At 36.7% G+C, this 16,171-nt stretch overlaps 1 protein-coding gene across 1 annotated transcript in view; it reads left to right on the forward strand.

Moving 5' to 3' along the window:
- Positions 1–16,131, forward strand: part of usp53b (ubiquitin specific peptidase 53b) — a 31,510-nt gene extending 15,379 nt beyond the window's left edge. Inside the window, exons 12-17 of the mRNA XM_059340863.1 lie at positions 4,035–4,157; positions 4,284–5,010; positions 6,580–6,641; positions 9,867–9,945; positions 10,734–11,566; positions 12,858–16,131. Of these exons, the coding sequence (XP_059196846.1) occupies positions 4,035–4,157; positions 4,284–5,010; positions 6,580–6,641; positions 9,867–9,945; positions 10,734–11,566; positions 12,858–12,934 (1,901 nt within the window). The 3' untranslated portion in view covers positions 12,935–16,131. The remainder of the gene's footprint in view (positions 1–4,034; positions 4,158–4,283; positions 5,011–6,579; positions 6,642–9,866; positions 9,946–10,733; positions 11,567–12,857) is intronic.
- The last annotated feature ends 40 nt before the right edge of the window (positions 16,132–16,171 follow it).

Here is a 16,171-nt window from a genome sequence, read left to right on the forward strand (position 1 = left end):
TGTTTTTAATGTTTTTCAAGTGTTTTACCTGTGCTGTTTGTTTCTTCATTGTGTTTTGTAAATGAGGGGTTGCCCTCAGTGATTCTTTGAGAAATAAAAAAAGAATAAATTAGATGAAATAAAGCAGTGGTGGAAAGTAACAAAGTACATTTACTCAAGTACTGTACTTAAGTACAATTTTGAGGTACTTGTACTTTTCTTAAGTATTTTCACATTTGTGACTTTATACTTCTAGCACTACATTTTGAGGCAAATAATGTACTTTTTTACTCCACTACATTTAGCAGACAGCTTTAGTTAGTTTTCAAGTCAAGATACATATCAAGAACATAAAAAACATGATACATTTAAAGTCATGAGACATTTTTAAAATTAAACCCCATAACAGTATATTCAAGAGTTAATCATGTCATCAATACAAATAATCAAATTATACATTTGGAATATATAAAACCATCTGAGTGGGTTCATTGTGCATAACGAGTACTTTTGTTTTTGATACTTTAAGTACATTTTGATGCTGATACTTTTGTGCTTTTACTTCAGTAAGTTTTGAATGCAGGACTTTTACTAGTAGTGGAGTAATTTCAGTGTGGTATTAGTACATTTACTTAAGTAAGGGATCTGAATACTATATCAAACAATGTGACAGAGAAAATGCAGCTGCTCTATTTTATTACTACCAACTGCTGAAGAGTGAGGATGGACACTGATTTTAGACAGCATCAATTCACAGATTACCAATATGGCAGCCGATATAGTGATTTTTAAAAAAGATAGAATGAAAATAACAAATTTTTATGTGAAATGTGCATTGATTTGGCTCCAATATGACAATGCAAAGGTTCCCAGAAGGCTGCTTTTGTAAACAAATAACTTTTTAAAATAATATTTAACATAATGCATATGCATTACTGTTTATTACATTGTCAACCAGTTCTATAAGTATAACCTGGCAAAATAAAGAATATATTTAAATAAATAGCTAAATAATCCTCAGTCCAGTTTGTTCAGTATCAGTCAATAGCTGAAAAAAAATCTATGCAATGGTCCATATCCAATTGCTGACCCTGTCTACATTTTTTCTAAGGTTCCCTACATAAAGTTTTTATTGTATTTTTGTTTTAATTGTTAATAATTTTTAGATTTCTACTTGTTTATATTGTAGATTGTTAATACTTTATTATATTTTTACTTGTTTATTTGCTAATACCTCTCTTATATTTCCAGTTTATACTGCTGTTTACTATTTATTCTCTTTTGCTATCAACTTTGCTGCTGTAACTCTTGAAATTTCCCCGTTGTGGGACTAATAAAAGGAAATCTTAATCTTAATCTTAAATAGCTATATGAAACCAGTTCTAAACCACCGCAAGCATAATTTTCTAAAATTTTGAAAACATTTTTTAATATTGGCGCATATCAGAAAACAAATTGATAAATATATGTGATATGTATCTTTGTCCTTAAACACACACACATTTCTGCAAGTGCTCACATGCTTTATATTTATATAAAAAGTATAAATAAGTTACTATGTTCTTTTATTGTTATATTTATAGGTTATATGCTTTATCTAACTAAACTTTCCAATGTAAGGGACAGATTTTTTTCTAATAAGATAAGATAAGATAAGATATTCCTTTATTGATCCCCATGGGGGAAATGCATGTATGCAGCAGCACAAGTACTAAGTAAAAACGGTAAAGGTAATAAAAATAGATTAAGAAAACTGAAATAGATTAAAGATAGAAAAGAAATCTATAAAATAAAAATAAAAACAACCAAGACCAAACTAAAAAAAATAGTTGTGCACACATGTTAAAATGGCTGTGAATTGGAAAACATATATGTAATGAGTGTAAAACAAAACATAAACATAAATTAGTTTCTGCATTGTGTTTATAGTCCATTTAGTATTGAAGATTAAGAAAAGACTATGATAGGTCTCGCAATGGTGATCAATTTGTTTAATCATTTAATTTCTATTAGAGCATCCGGACATTTTTATGAACCTATCACGAGGCACAATAAGCATCAAACAACATCAGTACCCATGAAAGTAATGATTTCACTCCGCAAATTACAGTTATGGTTTGCATCGGGGGTTTGTTGAGTGCTGTTAAACCGCAGGCAGAAAGATTGTCCTGCCCTGTGTGCTGGCTTGAACTTGACATGAGGATGATGCCTCTGTTGCACGCAGATTACCACCCACGCCTCCCTCCATAATCCCTGCTCCTGTGGCCAAACGCACTCCTGCTCCTGCTCCACGGTTCTCACTCCTCCCCTAGACATTTCCCATGTTATGTTTGCCTCCATTAATTTATCTGCCTGGATATTTTTTTTCTCTTTTTTTTTTTTTTTGTAATGGCGCCCTGCCTGTTTAGATGGATTGTTTTGCTTTAGTTTGGCGTCCAGACACTTTGGTTGGCATGGGACTGGATTATTTTTATCAAAATAAGCGTAAGTGTTTGATTTCTATTTTGTCATTGAGTAAGACATGGCTCAGTTTTTTATTCTTATTATATGTATTATATGCATTATTCACTGTTATCTCTTTCTTTTAAATAAGTTTATATTGAAATTTTACTGTTTTTCACCATCTTTTCCTCTTCGATACATAGTGGTTAATCTTGTCCACTCTTAAAAACAAGAATTTAAAATAGTGCACAGCCCTGCAGTGCTACTTGCATTACTGAGCCTGAGAGTCTCTGTGTAACTTCAGGCAACATGATGAAGTGTGTACAGGTTAATTGCTTAGCAGTTGTGGTGTACTCCATCTCAATCTAGTATCCGTTTGAACTAGCTGGACATCCATAATAACACAGTTTACTCACTGCTGTCATAACGACCAGCAGCTGTGCACATGCTGCACACAGCACTATGCAATACGTCTTGCCTTGTGTTGTACATTGTAATGTTTTACTGTATATCTTAACACATGGAGCATCTTTTTAAGGGCAGTACTTATAAAATAAAAAGTTAAAAGGAGGAACAATGATAATATGAAGCCAGTGCAGCTGTTGGGTGGAGAAGGTCTGATTTGGAGGCAGATGTTCGCAGTTCACAGCATCTCTTGTTTCTCAGAGTGACCTGCTTGTTACAGAGGCAAAGAAACTCACCACAGGGCTGGCAAATGTGGGAGCAAGAGTGTATTTTAACATTGCTAATGATGTACTAGCATCTGTTCTTTGGTATGATTTTTTTTTTTTTTTTACAGAGATGAAAGGTGAGAGTGCCACATCGCAAAAACTGTAACTGCATCGACTATTAATAATAATTAATCACTGTTGGAAGAGGTGTTCAGATCCATAACTTAACTAAAATGACGAATACCACACTTTTAGATTACTCCACTTCAAGTAAAAGTCCGACATTCAATACTTACTGAAGTGAAAGTACAAAAGTGTCAGCATCAAAATGAAAAAAAAGTACTCATTATGCAAAATGGACCAACTCAGATTGTTTTATCTACTGCAAATGTATTATTAAATTATTATTATTGATGCATTTATGTAAGCAGTGTTTTAATCTTCTCAAGGCAGGGCTCATTTTAATTACTTAATATACTGTTATGAGGTTTAATTGAAAAAAAAAAGCCTAGTCACCTTAAATTTATCATGTTTTAATGTTAAATCTCGACCTAAAAGTAACTAACTACTGTGCACTTTTTTTTAATGCACTTTTAGACGAGCCTGTTTCAGATGTGACCAAATTTCAAAGGGAAAAAATGAATAAACTTTTTTCATTACATTTATGGGTGTTGGTTTACAATGCGGCATTGCCTGCTGCTTACTGCAAATATCTGTCCCAGCTAAATTTCTTGGTTTTAAAATCTGGCCCGATTGAATTTAACCCTGCCCTAATCTGTCATTCATAACCTCAGGATGTTTTATGCCTGAAAAAGGAATTTAGGGCCAATTATTTACAATTTGCATCCCTTACATCAGCGCACTCAGCAAATGTTACTTAAGAACCAAACATCCCTGAGCAGCATCGACTCATCTGCCATTTCAATTTCTTTTTTTCCTCAGTGAAACATCCCCTTGGCAGTCCTAACAAATTCCAGGAACCTTTCATGGAGAATTTGCAGAGGCCAAGTGAAACCTCCAAAAAGGATCGAGGGCATCGGAAAATGGACCCATCACAACATAAAGGTAGAGCATAGTGTCTGAGTCATAGGAAACACTGATAATAGAGAGGCAAAAGCAAAAACATACAAGTGCAGATTTCTGTTGTGTGTCAGAGCATGTTGATCAATGATCCGTGTACGCTCTCTTTAGAGATGCCACACGCAAGATCTTCGTCTCCTTCAGAGAATGGGCCGAGGCCTCATGTGGACCAGAAATCAAAAAGCTATCCGCGCACGGAGAAGTCCTCAAACCATCTAAGCAGAGGGTCTCAGGAGCCACGTGGACAGACGCTGGGTACGCAGGGTGGCGGACACAGCCGGAGGAACAACTCTTCCCCGAGTCGCTATGATCAGGACAGCTGCCAGGAGCAATGGGAAAAAGGTGGAAGTGACGGAAGCCGCAATAAATCCAAGTCCACTTGGAGACCCATCCGCGAGGTGTTGAATGTGGACACTGTGCTGAATGAACTGGAGCAGCGGCGTCAGCAGCAACACGACAGCCCGCGGCACAGTAAGCCTTCGTCCCAGGAAAGAGTGCACGCTGAACAAAGCCGAGAGCGCGAGCGGGAATACTTACGCACCCGAGAAGACAGGAAGCAGAAGTGTTTAATGACCATTTATGAGGACGAGCAGCGGCACGAGACGGAGAGTCACAGCTCTGTAGAGTCAGAGAGCAGGACCAACCAACACAGGGGCGGCAGACTCAAGGGGGGCCCCAAGACGCTGCTGCGTAGCGACACCTGGACCATCCAAAGGACAGAGTCTGGCTATGAGAGCAGCGATAGACTCAGCAGTGGCTCCACCAATCCCGACTCACCTGGCGTCGATGGATTTGTTGTTAGAGACCAGAGATCGACTCAAGAGGCACAGCTGCAAAGGTAAGAAAAAACTGTGTGTTGTTTAATGGACAAATGGAGGTTTTATATTTAAGAAGTGGGACATTACCAGGTAAATATATCAAGTTGTTGCAGCTGTTCATAAGTAAGCTGGGGACTGTTATCATGGCTGTCAGAATTGGCCAGAAATGTTGTTTGAATATTCCTTATAAAACACAAAGGTTTGAACGACTTGAATGTTGATTTTTGCACATTATGTCCATACGAACAATACCATATGAGGGACATAAGTCCATATGAACAGTGTCTTCCTTTTATCATTCCTCCTGTTCATGCTTGCCATGAAAACAAACCCTTCTTGATACATCTTCAATATACACAATGAGAAACATCATCCACAGTCCTTGTTTTATGTAATGTCAGAATGAAGATTTCCACTTAAGTTGATTAATTTGGGTGACTGAACCCTTTTTTTTTTAGCTTCAGATAAACTTTGCAAGACATTTTTGAACAAGGACTCTGGATTTTGTCCCCAATCTCTTACATAAAAAGCACACTGGGAAAGAATATGTCCGATGGTCAGTATAGACACCTCACTATTCTTCTATAAAATTGCGAACCTATCCTTTAAAACGTATCTTCATTGAAACTAAGTTTAAAACCCTAAAGTTCATGGGAAGAAAATCACAAGGTTTATATTCGCAGCAGTTCAAGTTTAATTGTGGATCCGAAATAATGCCCCATAAATAACATCCAGTAATCAATTATTGGCTCCACTGCATGGAAATAATGAAATATGTAATTAACAATGACCACAGACAGGCCACATGCTCTTCAACCACTCCTCTGCACTATTTCCTTCAGTACATTCTTCCATCAGTCTGTTATTCTGGGATGCATGACGGGTGATGACGCTGCTGTGCATCATCACTCAGAAATGCATTTAATTTCCTTGGAAACTGAACTGCAGATGGCTTGTTCCCATGACATTATCTGTCAGATAAGCTATAAATAATACCAATGCATTGGGAAGAAAGGTAAAACTGCACATTGAAGCAAACCTCAAATTTATAAGATCTACACAGAGTTTAGTTTAGTAGACAATAAACATCTGTGGTGAGAGAATGTTATTGAGGCTGCATGTGTGTCTGTGGTATAATTTTCCTTTAAATGAAGGATAAATTAATAATCAGTTGAGTATAGTAAAGTGTATACTGTTAATGTGCTTCACTTGTCTGCATTTATGTGGAGAAAATGCACTAAAAGTACCACAAACTACTGCTTATTTTAGGGTTCTTAGCTTATTAATATACATTATTGGCATATTAACTAACTAAGATATCTAAATAAAAAAAAATGTATGGACATTTTTTTAAAGATTATTGTCAATGAATAAAAATCAAATAGAATCAAATAGGTATTTAAATTATTTTTTTCATGATAACGTTTTTGTCAATTTGAAATACCTTCGTTTCAGTCATCCTACTGATGTGTTTCCCCACGATGCCTCAGAACACCATGGAAGTTTTTTTATGTCTTGCTGTGCTGACCGCTTTCTCAAAATACTATTTGACTAATTATGAAAACATAATGTGAATCGTTTACTTTCAGTCTGCTGCACCAAAAAGGAGGTGATGCCAAATCAAGTCTACCGTCCTCACCTTCACACAATGGTAAGTGCCAAGACTTTAAAAGGATAGTTCAGATTTTTTAAAGTGGGGTTACATGAGCTACTCATCCAAAAATCGGTGAATTAACGACAGTAGATGGCAGTCTGCACGTCCCCAGTTTGGAAAAGCAGCCAGGGTTACCAACACTGAGGTCAAGCAATGTGCTGCTGTGGATCCAAACTAACCCTCTAAAACAAATCACTCAACAACACACATAAACTTCAGCTTCTGGTCCTGCAGGGTAAAATTACTAGCGTTGTAAATCACAAGTTTCAGTAAACAACGATACTATATTGATTATTTGGACAACAATACCATGTTTTCCTCCATACGATTTAGAGTTGATTGGATTCAGGTGCCTGCGATCAATATGACATGAAATAATTTGCAGTGGTGGAAAGTACATTTACTCAATTACTGTACTGTTGATGCTGATACTTTTATACAATTTTAATCATATTTTTAGGAGAGAGAGGGAGAGAGAGAAACCGGAGTCAAATTCTTAGTATGTGCACACATCCGGCCAATAAAGATGATTCTGAATCTGATTACTGAGGTCTTTTTTTTTCATTAAATGAAAAATGATAAACATTACTTTTATTGACTTATTTAGAAGAATAAATATGAAGTGGAGATTTCAAAATAAAGTCATATTTTAAAGATGATGATATGCATCACTGATATTGTCCATTCGTATCAATGATATTGGATCGGTGATCACTGATTTGATATATTGATCCAGATTGATTTATTCTTACTTAAACAGGGCAGGTAAGGCGGTGAGAATATTAGTTACATGTGATATTGTTTTGTTTCTGTTTTTTTTGATGGGCCTTTATTTATGTGGCAATAATGTGTTAGCTGCCGCCCCTGTCCACAGCGGAACAATGCTTCAAACCGGGGCTGTGTTAACCGCAATCTACTGTAGGTAACACACTGACTATGGATAACTAGCTCATACAACCCCACTTAAAAAAGAAATCTAACTATCCCTTTAAAGACTTCTCTTTTTGAGTCTTTCTACTGTAATGGGTTGAGTAAATGTATTGTTTATGTAGTTGCCTGACACTGTAAATGGCAAAATGTGAATTTATTCATAATTAACAGGCTACATCAGGTCATCTTAAACTTTATGGCAGAGTTAAAAAAAAAAAAAGATTTAATAAAAGGAAAAAAGTGTGATTAAATGAGACACCACCAACAAAAGTAGCTTGAGTGGGAAAATTAAAACTGATTAAGAGTATTAAAATCCTGTCAAATCTAATCTACAACACTTCCAGAAAAATATTTGCAAGGAAGAATAAGACTTTTGTCTTTCAGTAAATCAGATTTGTAAATACAACATTTACCAGTTTTCTGCAAAAACCCTGCATAATTTAATTTAGAAATAAATCAAGCTTCTTACTTTCTTTATATTTCCGTCAGTATAACAGATGAAGTGTGAGCTGATAATGTGAGAATAATTAAAGATTGATTTCTGAGCTTGCACTGGCTCCTCTAACCTCTTCACCCAGTCCGCCCTGCACAGGCATTAATCTGATGATAATCCCACAAAGCTCGTTCAGATAGCACAGCTGGACGTGGCTCCTGGCATTGTCATAAATATCTCTCTGTTTCATGCAGTACTTTGAGTGCGCCGCACTTGATACTTTATCGAGGCTATGTGGATCCAGAGCCAGTGTCCAACAGACAGCTAAAGCTTTTATCCTTGCATGGGCCTCTCTGAGGCAACAGCAAAGAAAAAAAATGACACATCTATTTTTAAAGGGAAGGAATTCAGCACCACGCTGCCTCTCGCTGCGCCGGTGCACGGAGTGAGCGTGCTGACTGGTTCATCCAGCTGTGAGAAAGTCAGAAACTCTGCTGCTGCCACCTTGTGTCCTGAGAGGACATCGGCTTCATAGTCAGATGATTTTGTCTCTGCTTTGCTCTCTACTTTTGATTGATTTTCTTGATTTTTATCTACTTAAGTGTATCAAGGAGTTCATAACTACAGGTGCACCTCAATATGTTAGAATATCATGGAAAAGTCCATTTCCAGTAGTTCAAATCAAATAGCCCCAACCAAGTATTGAGTGTATATACAGTGATGGAAAAAAATATTAGACCATTTTTTTCTTCAATTTCTTGTTCATATTAACGCCTGGTACAACTAAAGGTACATTTGTTTGGACAAATATAATGATAACAACAAAACTATCTCATAAGAGTTTAATTTAAGAGCTGATATCTCTGATATAATTTTCCATGTTTTTCTTGATAATACCCAAAATCATTATCAAGAAAACTATGGAAAATGTCTAGATGTCAGCTCTTAGATTAAACTCTTGTGAGCTATTTTTGTTGTTGTCATTAGATGTGTTCAAACAAATGTAGCTTTAGCTGTACCAGGCATTAATATGAACAAGACATTGAAGAAAACAATGGTCTAATATTTTTTTCCATCACTGTAGGTAGACATACTTTTCAGAGGCCAACATTTCCATATTTAACATACTTTTTAAAATTGGTTTTGTAATATTCCAAAAAATAATTGAATTTTTAGGTTTTTATTAAATGTGAGCCCTAATCATTATACTTAGAAGAAATTAGGTACATTAAGACATGAAATGTTTCATTCCGCGTGTAATGGACCTATATAATGTGTTATTTCCGCTTTTTGAATTGAATTACTGACATGAATAAACTTTTCAATGATATTCTAATTTTTTGACCTGTGTTAAAGATTAGGAGCAAGTGAAAAAAAGAATTTGAGCTGTGATGTTAATCTTGTAATTATGTGTAAAATGAATCAGAATTACGAGATTAAAGTCTAAAATCTCAGATTTAGCAGAATTCTGATTTAATTCTCAGGATTCTGAATCAAATCTCAAAATTCTGAGAAAACAAGTCATTAATCTCACCCATCACACTCAAATCTTTCCCCCCCGCAATGCTCTAATCGTCTTCCTGTTTTTTATGCTGAATGTCTTCTCATTTGTTGTATTCTTGCTATTTTTATCTTCTGACATAGGTTCAAAGATTTCCCTGTTCTAATTTTGTTGTGGTAAATTTAACTCTAGGAAGGCTCAGAAGATAAAAATACATTACCTTTTGCACCAGCTGCAGTACGTAAATAGTTACTTGCCACAATAGAGCAGACCTGCTGTACAGCTTTCTATTCTTTATATGTTATTTCTTTCTTTTTCTGTCACTATGTTTTGACCACATTTGTTTTATATTTTATAGGTAAACATCAACCCAAACCTCAGGGAAAGAACCATGATCAAGTTTCACATTCACATCTAAAGTGCAGTCCAAGTTCGAGGTAGTGCCCTTTGTTATGAACGTTGTTTAACTTGTTCTAATATGTACTTATAAAGGGCCTCATGCAGTTTATTTTTCTGTTAAGGGAAAAAATAAGAGAAATCAACTCCAGTTGAACCATCCAAATCTGCTCTTACCCAGGTGTGCTGAGTGATAAATCCTACATTATCATGCATATTTTTATCAGCATAGGTAACACTGCCCAAACACTATAAAAGGGCTGTGTTGTGCAGTAGGCAATTACTCTGACACACAGAGATGCGCCCACAAAAAGGCTGTTAGAAAAACTTCAGCAGTAGTGAAAATGATGTACTGTTATATAAACTTAAATAAAGTAAGCATTATTTCCTGAGCAATACAGGGGGAAAAACAGAGCTGAAACATATAATAATCTGATATAGAAATAATATTATATATATATATATATATATATATATATATATATATATATATATATATGAATTTGATTATATATTTGTGAATTTATTTTATTTTGCTCAAATTAAAAAAATATGGTTCTTGTGTTGCAAAAACAATTTGTGAATGTTTGTTGGTTGATGTTGTTCTTTATTGTTAAGAGTGTGCTCTCGACAACACGTCAAATTTTATCCCATCTATCTAAATAGGAAAACATTGGTGAATCCCATAAAATCAGTGGGTACAAACAAAATTAGAACCAATCAGAATCTGAAATTTGTCCGTATATATCACTTCCTGCATGAGGCCCAAGGACCCGTAAATTGGATTTCCAATATATTAAATTAGAATTTCCATCATTCTTTCTTGTAGACGGAAATCAAAGTACACTTCTAGTACCTCCAGAAAAGCCTCAGAGAGAGACTCCGCTGGTTCAGATAACAGGCAGAGTGAGCAGCAGGATCTGACAAACTGTAGAGGGCACGCTGGAGAAAGTACAGCCCTGAGGCACATTACAAAAACCAGCAGCTCAGAGTGGAACAGCTCAGACGATCTCGCTCTCTCTGAGCCTGAGGATAGAGAAAACACTTACCGCCCCGGCAACAACGAGGCCGTTGCCTCTGAACCCCAGTGTCCTCACATGACCCTGCCGTACCACCCTCCCAGCAATGTGACAGCAGAACCCCTCCAACTGAACAATCAGCGTCAGCTCGGCACCACGGGATCTCCTCACCTCCGACCCACCCAGCGGATCTCTCCTCACCAGGGCGAGACGAGCCACGCCGTGTTCCGCCCGAGGATGCTTCAAGAACCCTTTCCATCGAGTCCTCGTCTTTCATCCACGTCCTTCGTCAGTCCTCACAGGAGGCCTGACATTTCAGGCCTAAGAACCTTCTCAGATGCAAGCTCCAAGTCGGGCTCCGACCCGGAGAGGAGCACCCCGTCGTCGTGTGAAAGTGAGGAAAGACTGACTGGATGCAGAGTGGAACAGCCGGCGCCGGCTCAAGAGGTTTCTCTGACAACATACTTCACTGTGGATAACTGCATGACGGAAACATACCGTCTCAAGTACCACAACCAGAGGCCTCTTGTCCTCTCTGCCACGGTGCCACGGACAGTGGTTGTGACTGAGCGCAGAGATACCAGCCACACACTCCCCACTGACACATACTCACAAGATGTGCCAAAAGCCAGACCTGAAACAAGTAAGCCTCTCTAATATGCAAACCTGAAGGGCCAACAATTATGACAATATACTGTATATACTGTGAGCTTATATGTAAATATTCATTGCTTTAATCTAGTTGTTTCAGGCCACATTGTTGCAAATCAATCACCAAAAATATTGTTGGCAAATTTAGATTTTTGATGACTTCTGAATCAATGAAATTCTGGTTATTTTTAATCCACTAACGCTTTAAGACTATCAACTATTTCACCAGTTACATAGAAATCAAAATATTAAATGACGCATCCCATGACAACTATTGCAATTTCAGATTTGAGGAACTCTTTCATAGTTCTAAGAAGCCCAATTTCATCGTGTCCACACCACAGCAACTAGTAGCGGTCGTAGTTCCTAGAACGCCATTTTTGAGGAGTTTTTGGCTCCTGATTCCTGAATAAGTGCTCTCCCAGCACCAGAGGAACCTCGAGTGACATAAGTGTATGTTGATTGGTTGAACACGTGGCCCAATCTGGCAACTGCCATTTTTTTTAAAACTGTCCGATGTGAAAAAACATATTACATAAAACCAAAAACAACAGCTTGTGATAAATTTAAAAAAGTGATGAAAACAGACAAATGGACCAACAGTGAAATACAGGTTTGACTCAGCATGTAGAAGTTCTAAACATAGACTGTATAAAAAATGGACGTAATCTCTGTGATGTTTGCTAATCCAAAAAATGGCCAAATGGGTGGAGCTAAGGTGGGCTGAATGAAGTCTGGTTGCCGAAACATGAAACTCACAGCAACTCACTGCAGCCAGACACTTAATTATGCATAACTTTAAGCCTTAATATAATTTAAATGGGTGAATTAAAAAAAAAAAACACATCCCTCCCTGTGTTTTCTTTCTACCAGGCTGCAAATTTCTGCTGTAAAGTTGGGCATTTTAACATGGGGGTCTATGGGGATTGACTCGCTTTTGTAGCCAGCCTCAAGTGGCCATTTGAGGAACTGCAAATGTTGCCACTTGCAGTAGTTTGTCGTTGTATATTGTACCCACTGCAGGCTGGTTTACGTCTTCCAGTGTCCCCGCTGGCGTTCCATATGAGGAAAAAAGCCCTTGAAGATCTGTAGTTTTGGGGGGAGTCTCCCACTCGATTTGTTTTGAAAACATCTTATACTCACCACTTCTACCTGATAGTTACAGGAAAAAACAAAATAACAGTATTCAGTTGTTTTACTTTATTGTGGTGTAAATGTACACACAGGGTGAATCATAAAAGAATCATTTCAACAAGATTATTCTTTTCTTTTTTTCTTTACAGGCCATAATAGCAATAAACCCACTGCAAAATGGAACCAAGTGACAGCCAAAGGACTGGATGAACGTGGTTTTTTATGAGTGTTACTCGGTAAGGTTTGTTTACATGGATGGACAGTGGTCAGTAGAGTACTAACTGGATGCCAAAGAGTTTACAGAATGGAAAAATGTCCTGAAGCGCGACATCTCCAAATTAAGTGGAATTTATTTATGCAAGCTTGTCACATAAGTAAAAACCTATTTCTAAATGCTGTTGCGTAATGTTGATGAATGATCAACTATCACGTATACTGTACCGTCTTCCATTGTCCCGCAGTATTGCTGCAAGAAGATTTTGTTTTAACCAAAATCTGAACTGTTTTCAGTTTGCACAAAGGGTTCTTGAGTCTTTATTATTCTTTATAGTCACCTTATGTCAAGTTTGAAATGTTTATTTTTTAATTGTGCAATAGTTATGCAGTCGTGCTGCAGAATTGATACCAATATATGATAGTGAGCCACAGTTAGGCTCTTTATATTGTGGTCTGTACAGTAATTATACAAAGATGAAGTAAGGGAATGTGGTGACAGATCACAGCACGTTAACGGGAAAAAATATGATACTTTATGAGAATATGATGTCATTCTACACAAAATAAAACCTACAGGTCGAAGGTTAGCAGCAGGTTTAAGGTAGTTCACTCATCTACACCAGTCAAAGGAGTAATAACTGGGCAGCTTACTGACTTTATGCACATCGAGGGCTTTCGGTCCCCAGGGAACAGACATTGCAACACTTGCGTATATTCAGTTACTGATTTGTTTCAGCTGTTATCACTTATCAGTTATTTTACAACATTTATGTGTTAATGAATGACTGAGGGCTGCCCCGTACCAGTCAGCTTCTTTGGCTGTAAAAGTCTGTGGACAAAGATTCTTCCGCCATTCGTTAATATGTATAGACCTTAGAGAGTGTTGAATTTCCTACTAATCCTACAATTTGTTGGCCATGATGTTGTGTGTTTCGGGCAGCCCTCATGTTATTCAGCAGGTCTCTATATACAGTATGGCCATCACCTAGTGTATTCTACCTTCGATTGTGCTGGTTCTTGTAATCCCTTTTTGTAATTCACAGTGATGTCAAATTGTATTTTTTCAGTCTTCCTTTTAAAGTAGACAGATTTAAACAGGTCTGTATTTGCAGGTATTTTCATAATGATGCCAATATAATTAATATGCCTATCTGATATTGACCGTACAACACAACAATTATTCTTGTTCAGAAGACTAACGTTCTGAAACCTGCATGTGGCCTTTACAAAGTCTTACTAGCTGTGTGTACAGCATACGCATGAGCATGATAATACTGGACGTTCGGTCCGACAAACTTAAATTCTAGTAGATTTTAATTAATTGTAGTAAATCAATTAATTAAATAACAATTTGTAACTACAGTTGGAAGTTTTTAACACTTGAATGTTGTTTGCTTCTCTTGCTCATGCAGTGACGCATACTTTTAGTTATGCATCCATTGTAAATATAAACATATGATGCAAACAATACGCTGACTGTCCAAGACATACTATGCATTCACTAAAAATGACTTTAACGTTACTTTAAAAGCAGATTTTGGCATTTTTAAAGCTTAGTATTCTGTACATCCAACATTCCCAAAAACACAGAAAATCAGTGTTAAATATTGATATCAATTTTCTTTTTGTGCTCACTAGATTACCAAGTCTTTTCCTAAACATCCTGCCATTTTTTGCGTACTTTTTCATTATGTATTTTTGTCTATCAAGAGTAGCCTCCCAACTATTCTAACCGCACACATTTAGGCACTGAATTTGCTGTGTTTGTGTGTGTCGTGTTTGTGCCGTCTGACACTAAAGGATGGTGTATGTGTGCGAGTGTGTAATCACTAAACTTGTAATTTGAGCATCTACTTGCATTTGTCATGGATTTATTTATTGACAAAGTTTAAATTCAAGAAAACGAAGGCATTCAGTGTAACTGAGCTATTAAAAATTGCTGTAATTGACCAGCCTGATCTTCCAAATAATATAAGGATGCCTTCACACAAGGTTAAATCACTTTTACTGTTATTATAAGATACCTAATATATTCACTGGACAAAAAAAACAACCTTTTAATTAGATGAAGCTCAGATGGAGTATATTAATCATCTTATATTAATGTTGTCTCACCTGCAAAGTGTTTTTTTTTGTGGTTTCTTATGTGACTCATGATTACAATATTTTTCCTGTTATTTAATTATTTTCTTCATCTGTAAAAATATGATTTGGTTTCACACACGTAATTTACATGTTGAATTTTGTGTCTTCAGTTGTATCAAGAGTGCCTTGACATTTTTCAGTGGGTCATGTTATTTGTGAGTGAAACCACAGTTGAGGTGATGAGTGAAAGAGACGGAGGATGTCATGCAAAACTTTTTAAATATGCAATGCTAATAGTGACATATCTGATGACACGCCTCTGTGTGCACCATTGAACTTTGTGTGTGTGTGTTTGTGTGTGTGAGTGAGTGATGAGGAAGAGATTTGTGCCAGCTATAATATTCCTAAAAGCCCTTTCAGACTCAGAAGCTACAACAAAAGCAGCAAATTCACTGTTCACTCTGCGTCCAGCTGCAAAAGTTTGACATGTTCAATTTCAGCAGCAGAAAATGGGAAAATCTGATCTTCCCAGTTTGAAAGAACCTCAATGTGTAATTGAAATGTTACTTGGGTTATTAAATGTGTGTGCATGCCTGTGTGTCTGTTTATGAAGCTGATAGTTGGTTTTCCTCTTGAACCCATGCTCCATCAGTCACAGTAAGGCTTTAATACTCCAGGGGCCTGTTTCACAAAAGGGTCTTTTTGTCCTGTGTCACATTACGTCACAGTTGGCATTGCATCAATCCATATCTTTTATCTTGTGTTAAATATATGGAGATGGAACCCAATTTGACTGTATTGCATCAACACCCAAGAACAAAGGAGAACTTTCCCCTGTTATGTCACTGATTTTATCTGATAAGTTGCTGGCTGATGTGGCCTGATGTGTTGGAAGTGTATGTCTCACTGAATCCTGTTGTCATACCTCTGTGTGCGGTTAGGATTCGGCCTGACATTACTGTTGAGTTGTCGGTGCTTCAGTGAATGCTTCATGACTTGTGTAAGTACAGATCAATTTAAAGAAACATATAAAATCTGTCTACAATTTATATTTTTGTAGATAATATATATTTATTTTTATTCATTGTTGAATAAAGTTTAAATTATTGTATCACTCTCAAATTAATCACTGCGTATGTTTTTTAACCTTGACAGATTCTCA

This window comes from Centropristis striata, chromosome 1, assembly GCF_030273125.1.
Source record: "Centropristis striata isolate RG_2023a ecotype Rhode Island chromosome 1, C.striata_1.0, whole genome shotgun sequence".
NCBI classification, from domain to species: Eukaryota; Metazoa; Chordata; class Actinopteri; order Perciformes; family Serranidae; genus Centropristis; species Centropristis striata.